The sequence below is a fragment of the Gekko japonicus genome, unplaced genomic scaffold (genome assembly GCF_001447785.1).
Source record: "Gekko japonicus isolate JY-2015 unplaced genomic scaffold, Gekko_japonicus_V1.1 scaffold490, whole genome shotgun sequence".
NCBI classification, from domain to species: domain Eukaryota; kingdom Metazoa; phylum Chordata; class Lepidosauria; order Squamata; family Gekkonidae; genus Gekko; species Gekko japonicus.
In genome coordinates, this window is record NW_015165249.1 from 664499 (window position 1) to 683341 (window position 18843).

Below are 18843 nucleotides of genomic sequence, written 5' to 3' on the forward strand. Positions count from 1 at the left end.
CATAGGCAAGCTGAAAGAGTCTCTCCTTCCTGGTGCTGTACAAACTGCTTTCAGTACGTGGGTACAACTTCTCGTATGCGCTCCTACAGCAACCCATGCTCCTTTCTGGAACCTTTATGCCAGTGGATGTCCGTGGAAAGTACCGTCAAGTCTCAAATGACTTATGGTGACCCTGTAGGGTTTTCAAGGCAAGAGATGTTCAGAGGTTGTTCTGCCGTCGCCTGCATAGTGACTCTGGACTTCCTTGGTGGTCTCCCATTCAGGTACTAACTGGGGCCGACTCTGCTTAGCTTACGAGATCTGATGAGATTGGGCTAGCCTGGGCCATCCAAGTCAGGGCAAGCCAGAGTCTGCAGGGTCAAATTTGGTACCCGTATTTCCCAGAAACTGCAGGAGGCAAAGGCAATTTAATCGCACACTTCCATGTAGGATAAAAGGGACAGCATAAAAGGAAAACAGAGACGGAGAGGAAATTCAGGACTAAATAGTTTCTCCAGCAGAACATCATTACACCCAGAGGAAGCCAGAACAGAGTCCTTCGCAAAGCAAGGTATAAAATATAATGAAACGTAACCCAAAACTTTATGTAACCGAAAAACCAGTCTGTAGTTAAAAAAAAAAAACACAACAGTTAACAGATCCACATCTGAAAGGCCTGAATGAGCATGTGGCTTTTTTAGGCTGGTGTGTGTAACCTCAGAGGTCTTGAATCCCACCGAGTGCAGCTCAAAACTGATTCCATTACAGGAAATGCTTTCTCAGTCATGGCTAGTTCTTAGTCAAGACTGGCTAATTGCTCAAAGTTGACCTCAGTGAGTTGGAAGGAATATATGGGGGAAGGCGCTCTTTCAGGTATCATGGGCCAAGAACCAGAGAACTGTGGATTTTGCCTCGGAGCAAGCTGGAAATAAGAAGTCTGGGTTTCATGGTATGCTTGAGAAGGTCAGAATGAGTAGCTCCTTTTTAGGGAGAGTTCCCACAATTGCATTTGAAGTTGTGGTTGTCATATTGCCGGCTGGTGATTTCCACAGTCACCATTCACACAAGTGGGAAGGAAGCTGTATGTTGTGCACTGCCTTGGTCGTGCTATCAAGTACGGAAAATTATCATATGACAAACATGGTTGTGGGCAGTGTTCCCTCTAAGCTGAGTTAGTGTGAGCTAGCTCACAGTTTTTTTAGCCTCCGGCCTTAGCTCAGAAAGGATGGCTCAGGAGCAAACTAATTTATGTAGCCAAATTGCTCACTCACAACTTGAATGCCAGTAGCTCGCAAAGTAGGGGTCAGGTCACACGGTCATTTAGTGCGGGCTTCGCTGCTGATCCCTCGCGCATTAAAGTTTCCTGTTCATATTGGCAAACCCGCCTCCCGCACCGAAGCGGGCTGAGTCCCACGGTTTCCGCTCTTTTTATCCACGTTTTCTGACACCCGTTGGAACAGGTGTTTTCCGATATCTCGCGCTTTGTATCCGCGGTTTTGGTATCTGGACAGCAATCCGCCGTGACCGCGCTACCCTCCCCCCCTTTTTTGTGTTTCCGGTTTAAGTTATGCCCATGTGCAAACAGGCGCTAGCTTTTATTTTGGTCTTCTTAGTTTGTATGTATGCCCAAGCGCATGTGCAGGGTTTTTTTTTTTAACCCCGCGCCACCGCAGGGACGGGCGCTGTATGATCAGTACTTCGCGCAAGTGAAGCGGAAGACAGAGGGACCGTCTGACCACCTCCAAGCGATATAAAATGTCGCGGATAGAAGAACTGTGGGAAAACTAGCGCGGTAAGAGGTCCGTGTGACCACGGCCTAGAATTCTTGCTCACAAGATTCCACAGCTTAGAGGGAGCATTGGTTGTGGGACTGACTCCTGAAGTGGGGTGGGGGAATAGAGATATACTTGAAAGAGGCTTTTGCATTTGATATGAGTTAAATTGGTAACAGGCTTGAGTGCCCTTTGCCTTTTGATCTTTCCTTTCCTTTTCTCCCCCATCCACACCAAATCAGCCAATCCTCCCGGGAAACCAAGGCGGCCTCTCACGTTCTTCAGATGACCTGGAGTTACAAAGAGCTACGGAGTGTTTTGCAGAAGGATGGCTGGACCAAATCCCATTTCCAGGTGAAGGAAATGCGGGGTTTTCCAGTTGAGAAGAGTCATCACGGCCAGTGGGGGCTCCCATTATGATTCTGGCCTTTGTGAGGGTTGGATCTCACGGTTCCATTCCGCTAGCATAAAGAGTGTCTTGCAAGCAGGGTTGCCAGCTTTGGGTTGGGAAATACCTGGAGATTTTGGGGGGTGGAGCCTGGGGAGGTCAGGGTTTGGCAAGGGGAGGGGCCTCAGCAGGGTATAATGCCACAGAGCCCGCCCTCCAGAACAGCCATTTTCTCCAGGGGGACTGATCTTGGAGATTAATTTTAATAATGAGAGATCTCCAGGTGCCACCTGGAGGATGGCAACCTTACTTGCAGAGGAAGGCTCCATCTGCCGGAGGAGAAAACATCTGCGAGCGGAATGGGTCCGTGGGATCAAACCCAGAGTGCTTTTGCTTTGCTCACGTGCACGCAGTTCCAGTTCTGCACCAAGAAAACTCTGGTTCCATGCAGAGAACAAATGGTTCCACTCCGTGTCCCTGCACATACACGGCCGTGGGAGATGGCAGAAGGAAGCACTATGGAGACTGGGATTCGCTAGTAGGCTCTAAGAAGGCAGGTTAGAGTTTGATGTCTGTTACCGCCTTGTAAATGGACAGGTCCCTGCCCTGAAGGAGTAACAAAGCAAAATTGAGAGAAGAGCAGGTAGAGGGGGAGCAAGGGATGAACGCAGGCCAATGCAGTTACTCTTAACTGAAGCTCAGTTACAGCTGGGAATAATGGGATAAATCAAAGACTGTATGAGGATTTGGGGATGGATCTGAAAGAAGGGAGACCGGTGGCGCCGCATGCACATTCAGAACATAAGTTTCATGCAGAGAGGGCAAGAAGGGGAAATGGGTAGGGTTGTTTGAAGGAGAAGGAGATTGACAGGGCTTTGTTAATAATGCCAGGGCTCAAATTTGCCAGGGCAAGCATCCTGAACTGAAAACTCAGCTTGCCCAATGCCATCTGTTGTGTAAGCCTGTATCCTCTTAATGTACTCAGGGATGAGGGAGAAGCATTCTGCATATGCTCAGAGACATGCTTTCTTTACCAGAGCACATATTTTTAGGGTGTAGCCCTCTAGAGAGTCCCTGCTCAAATTAAACTCTGGGTATAGGAATCAGTTCGAGACCCGAGTGTGCCACATGACGGAGTGAGCTCCCGTCTCTAGTTCCAGCTCCTGCCAACCTAGCAGTTCGAAAGCAAGCAATTGCAAGTAGATAAATAGGTACCACTCTGGTGGGAAGGTAACAGCGTTCTGTGCGCCTTGATGTTTAGTCATGCCGGCCACTTGACCACGGAAACGTCTTCGGACAGCGCTGGCTCTTCGGCTTTGAAACCGAGATGAGCACTGCAACCCTAGAGTCGGATTCAACTGGCTTTCGAGCAAGGGAACCTTTACCTTTACCTTTTATAGGAATCAAAACTCTAACTTCCTCCATTCAGGACTTAGTTTGTTGTGACGTTTCAAAGCTTTCCCCCCCAGAACCAAGTGGTGTTCTGTTTAAACATCACAAAAACCTTGAATCCGGAAAATTCAAGATAAAAAGAGAAACTTGTAGCTTGAATGGTGCTGGGGGGGGGGGTATGGGAGCACATAACCTGTCTGTAGAACTTTACTGGTCCCAAGTGTGCCGTTTCTAGTGGTGAAAAATTGTGCTAAGTGCAGCTGTTTTAATTTTAAAAAACCAGCTTATGCAACTGTTAGTTCTTGTGGCAGAAGCTCCCCTCCCTCACTGCTCAAAACCCCCAGGAATCCCCCATTGCACTGGAAAAGATGAAGTTTCGTTATGTCCATTTTATCGCTGAGTCTCACCACTCTAAAAATAGGAAGTAGGGCACTCATTGGTCTTTGCAGAAAAAGAGGTTTGGGACTTTTAAAAATGGCTTGTGTTTTCTGGTCTGTTCTCTTCAAGCTGCTGACTCCGGTGTTTCTTTTTCTGTTCCAGTCTGCATCTGCTGCTCCCAAGGGATCCAAAGGCACTTCCTGCAAATCTGGCTATGATGACAGCACTCTGCCCCTGGTGGATAAAAGCCAAGGTCTGTGGCAGTCAGAGAGGCGTCTCCGTGAGCCGCTCTGCCATTCTGCAGAGAGAGGTTTTGCATCTTGAAATGCTCTGCCCTCTTCTCGGGATGTGGCTGGCTACTTTCCGGCAGCTGTTGAAATCAGGAGCAGATTGGCAGTTTCTTTTGCCCTGAAAAAGGGACCATTGCATCCCCAACAGTGGTGACAGTACAGAGCCCAAACAGGAGAGCCATTCTAAAAAGGCATTCCCACCTCAAGCTTTTGGTCTATATTTATGTATTTGTATATGGATGGGCCCTCTCTGTTCCTTTTCAGAGTTCCTCCGATCGATAGACCTCAAGCAATGACTTAAAAAGCGCTCAGTTTCTGAAGCAGAACACGATAGACAGGAATCTAGCAACCAATAAGGTTATTTTCGGATCACTGCTTAGTATCCGATAGGGAATAGCATCCCTTTGAGAATTACCGAACGATCAATGTGATAAAAGAGTGTTCAAGAGTCAAAGCTTATGTGCAGTGTGCAAAGCTTCTCCCCTGAAAATCTTGTTGGTCTCTGAGGCTCTACCAGACTCGAATCCACAAGTGAAACCATTCTATATAGACATAAAACATGTAGAGCGATAAGAACGAGTCAATCTTTCCATAGCTGTCAAACAAGCACAAGCAGCAAAATGGCAAACGAAATGGAACATTCATACGTAGGTCTGCTAAAAAGATGCAGCAAAGCTGGGAGTGCTGGAGAATAGAATGGTGTCCAGTCTTGGCTGTGAGCCCTCAGGGCAGAGCAGAGGTCTTGCAGAAGCAATTTTGCCTGCCCTTTCCTGCCCCGCCCCACCTGTCCCATCCAGTCCCGCCAGGCTGTGTTAGATGTGGACTGCAGGACCTTGGCTAGCTCCTGAGCCAACAAGTCATTCCAACAATTGCCAGAGCTGGGCTGAGCTCTTATATACTGGAGCAGCCCCAGAAACATCCAGGGAGCCTCCAACGTCCTTGGTCAAAGGATGTCTCTTAAAGGGACCATGCTTGTTCAACCCAGCTCTTTGGCATTTTACCACCTCAGTCCTTGCTGCCTTATACAAGATGTTTAACGGTTCCTCACTATGCTAGGGCATTTGATCTAGCTTGTCTTAATGCTAACCTTTCTGAAGTATTGTGTGGGAGGTTTTGTAATATTCCATACTCAGATGGTCCTTGTCCTTGTGGCCTGGGTAAGATTGATACTTTATCTCATAAAATTCTGGAATGTCCCTTTTATACTGGTTTTAGGAATGGGTGGATTTTACCTCTTTTATCACATTGATCGTTCAGTAATTCTCAAAGGGGTGATCAAGACCAAAGCTGCTCAGACACATGATGGGATGTCTGAAACCTGGCCTTGGGCAGGAAAGCCAATTTGTGGTCCTCTATGATGTTTTAAGTTTGGTGGAGACTTCTCTACAAACATACAGCTGAACCCAGTTAGGAAGCCCCAGTATTTGTTGAACTGACTGAAATCAAGTTTTTAAAAGCAGGTGACGTGGAAGACCACTACCTGAGATCCTGGAGACCCACTGCCAGTCAGAGTAGACAACAGAGACCTCGATAGACCAACTGATTCAGTGCAAGGCAGCTCCATGTGTGTCCATGTTTGCAGCATTCTGCACCTTCCTGGCATGTACCACGAAAAATTAAGTCACCAAAAAATATACCTATCAGGAGAAAGATGCGAAAGGTCCCTGGTTCAATCCCTGACATTAAAAGGATCAGGAAGCAGGTGACATGGAAGACCACTACCTGAGGTCCTGGAGACCCACTGCCAGTCAGAGTAGACAACAGAGACCTCGATAGACCAACTGATTCAGTACAAGGCAGCTCCATGTGTGTCCATGTTTGCAGCATTCTGCACCCTCCGGGCTGATTCTCTGGCATATATGCCGACTGAGGCTTTGAGGTGGCGATCTCAGATGCAAGGAGGGGAACGTCATATGTGGAGGGCCGGACTACTGGTTCTGGGATTGGCTGTAGAAGTGCTCCCCCTCCAGCTAACACTTATTATTTCCAGGACATGGTTGCTGGCTCAAGCCTGGCTATATGGACCCTCCTCATTCCCAGTACTACTAGAGCATGTATAAAGTCACATAATCTGTACTGGGCTCGCTGGCCAACGATATGAGAAAGGCTTCAACTGGATGCCTGCAATGATGTAATGTTGATATTTTGTAGTTTTGTGTGGGAATGTGGTCACCACTGAAAAGGCCCTCTCCTGGTCACCACACACCTGAAGATGGGAACACCTGGAGAAGGGCCTGTGGAACAGATCTCCAGGATAGGCTGATATAGGAGCAGGAGGTAACCACCTGAGAAAATGTCATTTTTGTCCTCCGCTTTAGAGTCACCAGAGCCCCCTCTGTACGTGTGCCAGTGCAGAGAAAGGCTTTAACTGGATGCCTGCAATAGTGTAATGTTGATATTTTGTAGTTTTGTATGGGAATGTGGTCACCACTGGAAAGGCCCTCTCCTGGTCACCACACACCTGAAGATGGGAACACCTGGAGAAGGGCCTGTGGAACAGATCTCCAGGATAGGCTGATATAGGAGCAGGAGGTAACCACCTGAGAAAATGTCATTTTTGTCCTCCGCTTTAGAGTCACCAGAGCCCCCTCTGTACGTGTGCCAGTGCATCGTTTCCCTCTCTCTCTGCAAGGCTGATGAGTAATCCCAGGTCTGGCTAGGTTTTCGCACAGACCAATGGTTTCAATTCTTCTCTTTTGTAGATAATGAGAAGTCTGGAAGTCGGGACATGATACCTATGGATGAACTTGGGCCAGGTAAATGCAGAGATGGATCAAACCTTCCCCCTGTCTTTCTCAATTGTGCTCCCTGTTGCTCAGGAAGGAGTCGAGCTTTTTCTCAGAGAGAAGCTCCTTTCAAGCGGATAAGCTGACATTTAAGCAGAACTTTCCTTTCCAAAAGATCAATAGTTTTAATGCACACGGGCGTACCCACACGCCAGTACAGCATGAGTCTTTAACCATGAGATGTGACAGCCAGGTCTTTTGCAGCACCTTGCTCCCACTTACGGGAGAACCATCACATGTTCAAATTCCTCTCCCCCTTAAACAAACAAACAGACCTTCCAAACATGTAGAAAATTAGCTCTTCAAGAAGGTTTAGATTAGAACCCTTCACTCATGTGCTAGCTTTCAACAGGGCCAGAATTCTTGACAAATGGGGAGCGCCAGGCCCGTAGCCAGGATTTTGTGGCTTATGGGGCAAATTATTTCTGGTGGGGCTGAAGTTCTCGGCGCAGAAAGGAAAGCCATATAGCCAATAGCAAACTGTCGAAAGGATAGATATCTATATTGCAAGCTGTCAAGCATTTTAGATGACAGTTCTCAGCTGCTGCAAGTTAATTACTTCTGCCAGCCTAAGCAGCAATTCTGATAACAAGCCGGCAAGTGGGAGTGATGACTTCTATAGTCAAGAAAGCTAGCACTTAGGCAGAAGAGCTCTCTTAAAGAAGACCAGTTCCTTGACACAGAGTTAGAAGATATCCTAGAGGTCATCTACTCCAACCCCATTGCTCAGTGCGGGAATTAGTCAACTACAGCACCTCACTCTGCTTAAAGGAGTGCGTGCCATTAAAAATGTTTTTAAATTATTGAAAGAAGCATTTACAGGAGAAATTCTTGTGGGAATTATTGAAAGAAGCATTTACAGGAGAAATTCTTGTGGGAATTATTGAAAGAAGCATTTACAGGAGAAATTCTTGTGGGGCTGTGTCTTTAAGAAAGGGGGCAGAGCCCCCCAAAGCCCCACCTTAACTATGGGCCTGGGGAGTGCCAGACTGCCTGCATTTTGAAGAGGCACGTTCCAAGAAGGACTTTATCATGTGTTTCTTCTTAACATAGGCATTGGCTCAGAAAGAGCCTGTCAGTGTGGTAAAGCCATTTGTCCTGCTGCCTTTACCTTCAACATCAACATTGTTATAAAAGAGTTTCTTTCAGGGTTTTGCCTGAAAATAAGAAATTTCAAGAGGGAGCTTGAATGAATGGTGAAAATCAGAGGTGCTTCCAACAATAGCCAAAGCAAAGCCGAATGTAAATCCGTGATTTGGGCCCATCCATTGTGCATTCTACAGACACATCTTCCAGGGAACTGGGATGGGAGACAGCTCCTTGTCTCATGGATGCACGGCTGCTATTCAGCTTTTGCCACCCAGTATACAAAACAGCTCTCACATTTTCCCAAGACACCTGGAAACTGGCACCTGGTGGCATGACCTAGGTGGAGAAGAGATCCCCAATGAAGATTTCCCTATGAAGAAAGGTTAAAGTGCTTGGGGCTCTTTAGCGTGGAGAAACAACGGCTGAGGGGTGATACGATGGAGGTTTATAAGATTATGCATGGGATAGAGCAAGTCGAGAAAGAAGTACTTTTCTCCCTTTCTCACAATACAAGAACTCGTGGGCACTCCATGAAATTGCTGAGCGGCCGGGTTAGAACGGAAAAAAGGAAGTCCTTCTTCACCCAAAGAGGGATTAACACATGGACTTCACTGCCACAGGAGGTGGTGGCAGCTACAAGCATGGATGGCTTCAAGAGGGAATATGGATAAACATATGGAGCAGAGGTCCATCAGTGGCTATTAGCCACAAGGTATAGATAGGAACTCTCAGTCTGGGGCAAGTGATGCTCTGTGTTCTTGGTGCTTTTGGGGGGGGGCAACAGTGGGAGGGCTTCTAGTGTCCTGGCACCACTGATGGAGCTCCTGATGGCACCTGGTATTTTCAGTCGCTGTGTGTTGGACTGGATGGGCCATTGGCCTGATCCAACATTGGCTTCTCTTATGTTCTTAAAACAGTCATACATCCTGCACAGAATAGGTTTCTTCAGGATAGTGTCTAATTCTTCCTCCAGATAGCAGTAAAACACTTTGGCATACAAAGGATTAAAGAAATTCATTCCCGGAACCTGGTGGTGTAGATTTCCAAATGGTTTGTTTTGGAGACAAACAGTCACGTCGTTACCAACTAACGAGAGATTGTGGATTGCCTCGGCACACTTAATTCCACAAGCCTGTGGCTACAAAACCAGGCCTCAAAATGTGGTCTCTTTGCTCCTGGAATTAATTTCTATCCAGAAAGATTGGATCCAACTTGGTCGGCTGTGAAAAGAGAGGTTAGATACCTTTTCCAACCCAAGAGTAGCTTCTCTTGAAAGCTAAAAGAGTAAAAATAGCCACCCCCTCTGATTAATGTGTTCCCTTTCATATCCTGCGCGCACACTTCAAATGTCCGAGCCAGCATGAATAAGCTGTCGATATGTATTTTGCTTAAGGGAAGACTGAAATATACGTCCTCCCAGTGGGAAGGAAATAGCTTCAAACGGGATCACACTCCAGGGTGGCCATGTATTAGCCAGTTTGACAGTGAGACGCCATAGACCAAACATGCCATGGCCGGAAGATATTGCTTATGTATTCAGAGTAAAATATTCACTGGTGCTTGGCATACTTTGTGCGTCGAAGAAGTACTTCTGGGGAGGGGGCGGTCTTCCAGTAAGAGCAGTTGCAGATACTAGGAGCAGTTGGAACACGAGACCATCACCCAGCTTTAACAAAAGAAGAGTTGGAGAGTGTCACATCATAGCACACCCCAAGTCCACAGGTGAAATGATGAAAAAGAAGAGGAGAAGAGAATGGATTTGTACCCTGCCCTTCACTACCCGAAGGAGACTCAGAGCATCTTACAATCTCCTTTCCCTTCCCCTCCCCACGACAGACACCCTGTGAGGTAGGTGGGGCTGAGAGAGCTCTTTTGAGAACTGCTTCTGAGAGAACATCTCTGAGAGAACTTGTGACTGGCCCAAGGTCGCACCAGCAGCTGCATGAGGAGGAGTGGGGAACCAAACCCGGTTCTCCCGGATTAGAGTCCACGCTCCTAATCACTACACCAAACTGGCTCAGTAAAAAGTACGAAGATGGACAAGTGATTTCAGCTTACGTACTTTTATTCGTGAAGAACAAGACAACTTGCTCGGCTTACGGGCCGGCTTAAATGTGCAAGGAAACCCACACCCCAAACACACCCCACTCTGTGTATTGGCTATTTTCAGTGGCCGCGTGTTCCATAGGCTCTCAGCCAGGAGCCTAGTCCCCCTATTGGTGCGGTCTAGGATCCGCAGAGTCCATTGTCTTTGGGAGCGAAGCTCGACGGCTTCTGACGACCGCGTGGAGCCCTTGCCTCGCACGCGGTCTGGAATGAGTGCATTACACTCAGAGAAGCAGCCCCAGGAGAAGGAGCAGCTCAGCTGCAGAAACGAGGGCGTCTTGAACTAGGCCCACGGAGGTCTTCAGGAAGAGAATCTTGCGAGCAACGAGCCTGTTTGGGAAGAGAGGCCTAGAGGCATTGGGTGGGAGCAGACCCTTGGAGGGTGAAGGCATGCCTTGCCCAGAAAAATAATCCTGAAGCCAGTGTGGTGCAGTGGCTAGATTATGAGACTAGAGTCTGGGAGACCCAGGCTGAAATCCCCGCTCTGCTGTGGCAGCCTGCTAGGTGCTCTTGGGCCAGTCACACACATCCTCAGCCTAACCTAGCTCGCAGAAAAGTGAAGGTAGAAGTAGAGGCAAGGAGAGCCTCTTTGGGTCCCCACTGGGGAGAAAGGCATGATATTAAATGAAGTAAATATGTAAATAAATCTCAACGGGGGGGGGCAGTAGAGGGGTAGCGACCGTGGGGTCTGACTCTGAAGCCACGAGGCAGCTGCAAAGAAACTGAGGGACCCCCCCCCTCCTCAAGGGGCAGAGCGGAAGGCCTGGACAGGGCCAGCTCGAAGAATTTTGCCACGCCAAGCAGGGCCAGGTGGCATTGTTCAGGGAGGCAACGTATGCCCGTCACCTCTTTGATCTGCACCTGGGAGGAAGGTGGGCCTAGGCAGAGCAGCAGCCGCAGCATGCCAGATCTGGGAGGCCGTGGTGGGCACAAGCCACGTCCATGGCTGCCTCTCACGTGGCCTCCATCCTCAAAAGAGGTTTTGTGGGTCTTCTCGGTGGATGAGCTAGCCCTGAGACCGGGCCTGAGCTGTGTAACAAAGAAGGACAAGCAACACGGGCTACATTTCCGTTCCTTCCTTCCTGCAAGGAGCTCAGATGGGGAACGCTGTTCCATGCTGCTGCATTTTATCTTCACAACAACCCTGCAAGGAAGGTTAGGCAGGGAAAGACTGACTGCCCAATCTTCATGGGGGTTGGGGTGCGAGCCGGGCATCTTTCATATCTGAAGTGGATCCTCTAACCACTGCACCTGCTTGCATTCAAGGAGAACACTTTTGCTGAGAAGAAGGAGCACCACAGCTCTTATGGATTTGCCTATACAGCTGTCCCTATGGTTGCCAAGAGTTGCTTATTCATCCCAGCTAGTCCATTAGGCATTACAAGGGACTATCAGACATGGGATTAATGGATGGTTTTTCTGAAAGAGGGATGAAACATAGAAACAGAGAGCTGGAAGGTTCCTCAGTGGTCATCTAGTCCAACCCCCTGCACAAAGCAGGACATTCACAACTGCCTACCCCCCATTCTCCCTACTTTCTCAGTGACCCCTGATCTGTATGTTCGTGAAAGGAAAAGGCATTGCTCTAGTTTGGCCCCTAGACCTGCGAACTCCACTAAAGGGAACTTATTCAATTAAAAGAGAGGCTCATCTGCTTCGCTTATATCTGTTTGGTGTTCACTGTGGCTGGAGGAGGATGGGCAGAAACCCCTGATCCAGGGAATGTTACAGAGAGTCTGGTGAGCTTTCTGGATCTCGAAGGCAGCAAGTTATTTCCAGGCATGGGACAGAGAGTTTCTTCCACCCCCTCCATCTCCACTAAATAGCTTGACAGTTTCTATCCAGAACACGGCCTGAAGCCGCTCTTGGTGGTCCCATCTCAGAAGCTAAGCAGACTTCCCCTTGGACAATTCCTTGGATAAGAGACCACTTTGGAACATCAGGATCATAGAATCATAGAGTTGGAAGGGTCCTCCAGGGTCATCTAGTCCAACCCCCTACACAAAGAAGGAAATTCACAAATACCTCCACCCCACACACCCCCAGTGACCCCTGCTCCATGCCCAGAAGATGGCAAAAGACCTCCGAGACCAAAACTGGCCTGGAGAAAAATTGCTGCCTGACCCCAAAGTGGTGATCAGCATTTCCCTAGGTGTGTAAGAAAGGGCCTGGTGTGGTGGCATGAACATCACATCAGGTAACAGGGTGAATGTTGATGTGCCAGTGTAGCCTCTGGCCCTTGAACGTTTACGTCTCAATGCATTGGTTCATCTTCAGGGTGAGGCAAGACTCTTTGTTGGTGTGGCTGCAGCAGAGTGAGGCCTAGTCTGCGCACATGAAGCCTGAGGGAGGAGTAGGGCTGCCAAGGGGGGGCGGGGGGCGGGTAACCCCCTGCTTTCGAGGCCCGATTTCCGCCACCGCGGAATCGGACCCCGGGGGGAACCCCACCCCCCGAAGTGCAGCGTGGGTGCGTCACAGGAAGTGACGCAACAACGTAGAGCACGTTGGGGGCGTGGCCCCAATCGTTGGAAAACTCTATGGTTTTCCCTCCAACGATTGGGGCCACATGTGCTCTACATCGTGCGTCACTTCCTGTGATGTTCTGGCGGCGCGCTTTGCGCATGCGCGCACACATCCCTCAGCAGCTCCCGGACCGAAGCAACGCTCCCCCGCCGGTGAGTAAGAACAACTTGGCAACCCTAGGGAGGAGGTAGTGAGGTGGCAGAGTGCTCAGGCGGTAGGATAGATTCCGATGCTTCAGGCTGAAGGCGAGAGCACATATTGAACGTTCCCCTGCGCTTATAATCCCTTGTAAGCAGAACAGCATGAAAAGAGCTAAGCTAGAATCCTCCTGTCTGATCTTCTTTTTTTATTATTTGCAGGGAGTTTTCAGATGGGGGAGCATTATAAATGTGAGTCTTCCCACCTACAGTCTGTAGCCCTTTCTGTCACCTCAGGAAGCAGATAAGGCGCATGCTGGAAGTGAGAAATGTGGCTCTTGCTTCAGCGGGATGCCAGGCACTGTTGTGTGGGCTGTGAGGGGAACCATTACGGCCATGGGTGGGAAAGACATTTATTTATTTATCAGATTTATTTATTTATCAGATTTATACCCCGCCATCCCAGCCGAAGCCCTCTGTGGTGGAGGCAAGTCTGGCTAGTTTTTTCAGATGGTGAAGCGTTGTCTCTGTTCTGGTAACATTTTTGACAAAAGAGAACGAATACCCATTCAAGCTGCCATGTTGTTGACACATCAGTTTCCCTCATGGGTCACATGTCATTCCCTTCACAGATGGCTACTCCACCATCGACCACCGGGAAAAAGAGCGGAAGTACAAAGCCAACGACAACATGGGGGATGCATCGGAGAAAGAACCTCTAAAAGTAAGCGGTTTGCTTTTCTTCTTTTGTTATTGCTGCTGTTGAATGACATGGGGTTTTTTTTGGGGGGGGGTAAATCAGACAGGCAGGCGCTATTACCCATTTGGGAAGACACAGTTTTGGAGGGAGCCTAGTGGAGAGATGTGTTTCCTTAGAATCATGGATGGGATCTCCAGGGTCATCTAGTCCAACCCCCTGCACAATGCAGGAAAATCACAAATGCCTCCCACACCCCCAGTGACCCCTGTTCCATGCCCAGAAGATGGGAGGGGGACCCTCCAGGATCCCTGGCCAAACTGGCCTGGAGAAAATGGCTTCCTGACCCCAAAGTGGTGATCAGCATTTCCCGTGGCGTGTAAGAAAGGGCCACAAGAACTAAGCACCGATGCAGCCCTTCCTGCCCTCCCTCTCATGATCTGCCCAAGTTTACAGAAGACCTTAACTTGGTATCTCAGCTCGCCTTTGAGACTAGCAATTCTGGGAACTTGTGAGTTTTCAATATTCTTTGCCAAACCTTCATGTAGAGGCTCAGAGAACTCTCTTGGAACATCCTTGGCCATTTACTTGAATGGTCAAAGTCTGTTGTCATGATTCCTTCAGATACCATCTGCCCATTGCCTTGCCTCTCCCTTGTTTTTGGTTCTTGGGGTGTTACTACCTGTCCCGGTCATCTCCTTCCGGCCTCAGGGACCAAATGCTTTCACTTAACCTCCTCCCAGTCCCTCCATACGGGCATCCGGAACTTCCTAACAGGTTGGTGTCTCCATAATGGAAACCCTGGTATAAAAAGCAGATGTAGTGGATTATCTTGGGCAGTGGTGGCCATACCTGCTTAACATAAGAGCCACATAGAATAGATGTCAGATGTTAGAGAGCCGCAAGACATGAACAAATATTATATGTTTTTATTGAGAAAGATGCAGATTTGCTTTTTATTAACATTAAATGAGACTGCCAACTTTAAATGTGTCCTCCAAGCCCCCCTCCCACCAGCTGGCTTGGCTTGGAGAAGGGATTCAAAGAGACAAATGCCTTCTCCAAGCCGACTGGGGGGGGGGCTTTGAGAATGCATTAAAGTTGCTTTCTTTCTTTCTCTGTTTCCCCCCCCCCAAACACACACACCTCAAGCCTACCCATGGAGGGGAACACTGGCTGGGGAAGGGAAGACCGATCGGGGAGGCATGCCTCCGCTTCACTTCCCCAGCCGCCCTGCCGGGAGCCACACAATATGTGTGAAAGAGCCACATGTGGCTCCTGAGCTGCAGTTTGGCCACCCCTGATCTTGGGAATGGAGATTTTGAGCAAGTGTTGACACCCATCTGCCTCACCTTCTCTTGCTCAGAGTCTTTGAGAGGACGGGGGTTCTTGAATTTTTAACTTGGGGTGGGGTAGTAAGAGCTCCTGAGATGTGGCTTCCCAGGGTCCAGATTTTCTCTCAGGGGGACTCTATTTTCCCTTCATAGCCCTTTGACCTTAAGAAGACCATCTCAATCGATCCCTACCACTTTGGTCATTCTCCCACCAACTCCTCCTCAGAGATCCAGAGCAACCAGCTAAGCAAGACCACTTTGTATCTTCTGCTCACTCTGGGTCCTGCTGGAATTCATTCCCCCTTTCCGTTTGGGGATGTGGGAAACATGGTTTGCCTTGAAGGTTTGGTAGACATGGCCGGAGGCCTGCCATTCCTTCCAGGAGTCTCCTTGTGATGTTGAAGTTCCTAACAGCTGTTTGTATGCAAAGGCATGTGTCTTTTTGTTGTTGTTGTTCTGTTGCTTTCAGTGCCTCCTAGGAACCAACCCCACCCCCCAAGCCTATAGCTGTGCAGGAGACTTTGTCCTGAGAATAGTCACTTCAAGCACCTCTGCTCCCTTGTGGTTTCCATGGTGAGAAGGAGTGGAATATGGTGTGCAAGTGTCCATGCAGAATTGTGTGCGGCGCATACTTTGCCCTACATAGTCATCATTTGAACATACCCCCATATGTGCAACACATCCACGGAAGGTGTAATTTCAAACTTAGCCAGTGGTTTAGAGCTGTGGTCTTCAGCCTTTTTCAGACTCCTTGAGCTCCACGCAACCACTTGTCCATCTCTATCCTTCACTCTGGTCTGCTCTGCTCTGAGACATTTTTCACCCTTTCTCTGACTCAGTTCAACTTTCATGTGAAACCCTGGTTTAATTAATTTAACTGCAGAACAAAGTTTGAGTCCAGTGGTACCTTTAAGACCAACAATTTTTAATTCAAGGTATGAGCTTTCGTATTTGCACACACTTCCTCAGATACAATGAAATGGAATTTAGCAGTCCATACATACAAGGCAGAGGCAAATTAGCATACAACGTAATGAAGATGTTTTAACAGATGCAAATAGGAATAACAAGCTGAGTCTATAAGGTCACCATTGTTTGGATTTAATTCCGGGGGCGGGGGGTAGTGAAGCAAATAAATATATCAGAATTGGGGATAGATGTGTAAAATGTATCCTTCGTAATTGTGGAGTGCTAAGAGTAATTAACTGAGACCTTGTTGTGACGCTCCATCTGTCTCCTCTCAAGCATGGAGGTAACTAATAGCATCTTTTTATTTGAGGTGGGGTGATTTGTAGTGCAACGTTATGTCTTCCTTGTTATCTGACCAGAGAAATGCATTCCAATATACCATTCTAGTATTCATTGCATTACATTACAATCACTATTCTAATCTACTATTACAAATAAGAAATACACTAAAATAAAGAGGATGTATAGCTCTTCTTGATGAGAATACAGATGTAAGAACTGAATGAATTTAGCATATGTAGTCAGATAACTATAGTTAGCGTGATAATCAGATCGAGCCCAACTTTGGATAGTTAGGGTAGGTCAAACCAGGATCTGAAACCAAAGCCTGAAATTGTTTTATTGACCATATTATTAACCATACCAGGTTTTATCTGTGTGTGGACAACTGACTCTTGTCTTAATAACCTGGTACTGCCATGCATACTGGATTACCAGGTGGGTATTTGTGGAATCAGCAGTTGAAAGAGTGAAGGCTATGCAAGCAGTGTTGGTTGAGGTAAACCAGGGCTTGAAGGATGGTCTGAAAGCCAAATCCTGGCATCACAGACTAATCATAGTTAAAATAAACCATTATTTCACATTATGTCTGAACTGAACCTCTGTCTTTCTCCTCTCCGCTTTTTCTGCTCTGAGAAAGAACGGGGTATAAATCCAATCTCCTCCTCCTCCTCCTCCTCCTCCTCTTGCATTATTTTTTTCTTCTTTCTGTCCCTCTTTTTCCTCTCTTGGCTGCCATCACACACACTAAATAATCCACTTTCAATCCACTTTCAGTGCACTTTGCCAGTCACACACAGTTCTCTCTCTCCACCTCTTTCTCTCTTTGGCTGCTTTCACACACATTGGATAACACTCTTTCACTGCACTTTCAGTGCACTTTAGCAGTCATTTGTCACACAGGGAAATCCAGTTACAAACAATTGCTCAAGTGCATTATCCAATGTGCATGAAGGCAGCCTTTTCCTCCTTTGCTTAAAACCCTAAACAAAAGAAATAATGTTGTATCCTGCTGGTTGCTCCCTCTAAGCTGTGGAGTCTTGTGAGCAAACATTCTACTTTGTGAGTTACTGGCATTAAAGTTGTGAGCAAGTGATTTGGCTGCTGCATAAATTAGCTTACTCTGGAGCCATCCTTCCTGAGCTAAGGCAAAAATGTGTGAGCCGGAGGCTACAAAACTGTGAGCTAGCTCACACTGACTCAGCTTAGAGGGAGCACTGGTGCCCACCCATAATAGGTCTCTTTAGGCCTGTTTGTTCCCCAACAGAAGACAAATGGCTTATGGCATATCCACATGGCAGCTTCCCACAATTGCGACTGTGATCCATGGTGCACAATCAGGTACATGTAAAGGTTCCTGGGACCAGTGTTCCCTCTAAGCTGAGCTAGCTCACAGTTTTTTAGCTTCCGGCTCACACATTTTTGTCTTAGCTCAGGAAGGATGACTCCAGAGCAAACTGATTTACACAGCAGCCAAATTGCTGGCTCACAGCTTTAATGCCAGTGGCTCACAAAGTAGAATCGAGACTCCACAGCTTAGAGGGAGCATTGCCTGGGACACACCCAGGGCTATTTTTGGGCAGGAACGCACAGGAACGGAGTTCCGGCTGGCTTCAGAGTTGGCCACGCCCACTTCAGCCAAAACCTCTGCGTGTGTGGCTACAGAGGGAAGGCCTAGAAAGCAACCCCCCCCCAGCGACTCTGAGGTGGGCAGGCTGGGGGGGTCCTGGAAGGATTGGGGAGGCATTTAAATGTCTCCCCGTGCCTCCCCTGGCCTGTCCAAGGGGTGTGGCCTAATATGCTAATGAGGTTCTGCTGTTGGGTGTGGCCTATTACGCTAACGAGTTCCTGCTGGGCTTTTTCTACAAAAAAAGCCCTGGACACACCTACCCATAAGAGTGGCCATCAGCAGTGCGGCTGTCACAGGGCATGGTGGTATCGTGCCAGTCCCTCTCGGCCATTTGGACTGCTCGGAAGCTGGTGTGAGGAGAGCCCCATCAATACGGATGGCGAGAATCACCGAACCAATGCAACCCAATACACAGAATCCTTTGATTCCTTCGATCAAAGAGCCCCGCTTTAAGAAACGTTACTCTTTCGCTTGTGGCCTTGTGGGCTTTTCAGTCTCAGCAACCCACGCAGTTTCTCCCAGGAGGAATCTCTTCCTCTGCTTCTTCTTCCGCCCTCTCCGAAAGCTGCATCTCCTGTCTGTTCAAAGCTGGGCTGGACTCCATCATCCCTTCTGTCCTTGCGGTTTAGTAATTACTGCCCTCGCTTGGGTCCTGGAGCGGATTATTTCTCTCTCTCTCCCTTTGTCTCGAGCATGAAAGGATTGTTTCAGTCTCGCTCCTCCTCAGAAGCGTCTTCTTTTTATCTCCTTGCCTTGTTAACGTAATCCATTGTCTCACGATCACACAGCAGCGACAAATCCGATAAGCCGGAGGCTGTATTTAGCCAGGCCTGCACCGAAGACCCCTGCAGCGTTGTTGTGACCGTGAGACACACTGCCCTCTTTACCCCCTGCTCCGCTTGGCTCACGGAATTCGACTGGGCAAGCGCAGTCAGGCGCAGGGGCGAGGATGATGGCTTGAGCCACGGGCGACAAGATTGCAGCGACACACGTGGCTGTTCCTACAATGAGGACCTCATTCAAATCCGTCTGCCCAGGGCAGCCCAAGTGCTGAACCAATTTCGTAAGCATGAGCCTGGGGAGTGGCTGTTAAT

General features: G+C 48.3%; 1 protein-coding gene across 1 annotated transcript in view; it reads left to right on the plus strand.

Annotated features, from left to right (window-relative positions):
* The window catches only part of ARVCF (armadillo repeat gene deleted in velocardiofacial syndrome), a 249860-nt gene that overhangs the window by 223165 nt on the left and 7852 nt on the right, over nt 1–18843 (plus strand). The window contains exons 12-15 of the mRNA XM_015410114.1: nt 1994–2105; nt 4072–4162; nt 6902–6955; nt 13473–13564. Coding sequence (XP_015265600.1) covers nt 1994–2105; nt 4072–4162; nt 6902–6955; nt 13473–13564 — 349 coding nt within the window. The remainder of the gene's footprint in view (nt 1–1993; nt 2106–4071; nt 4163–6901; nt 6956–13472; nt 13565–18843) is intronic.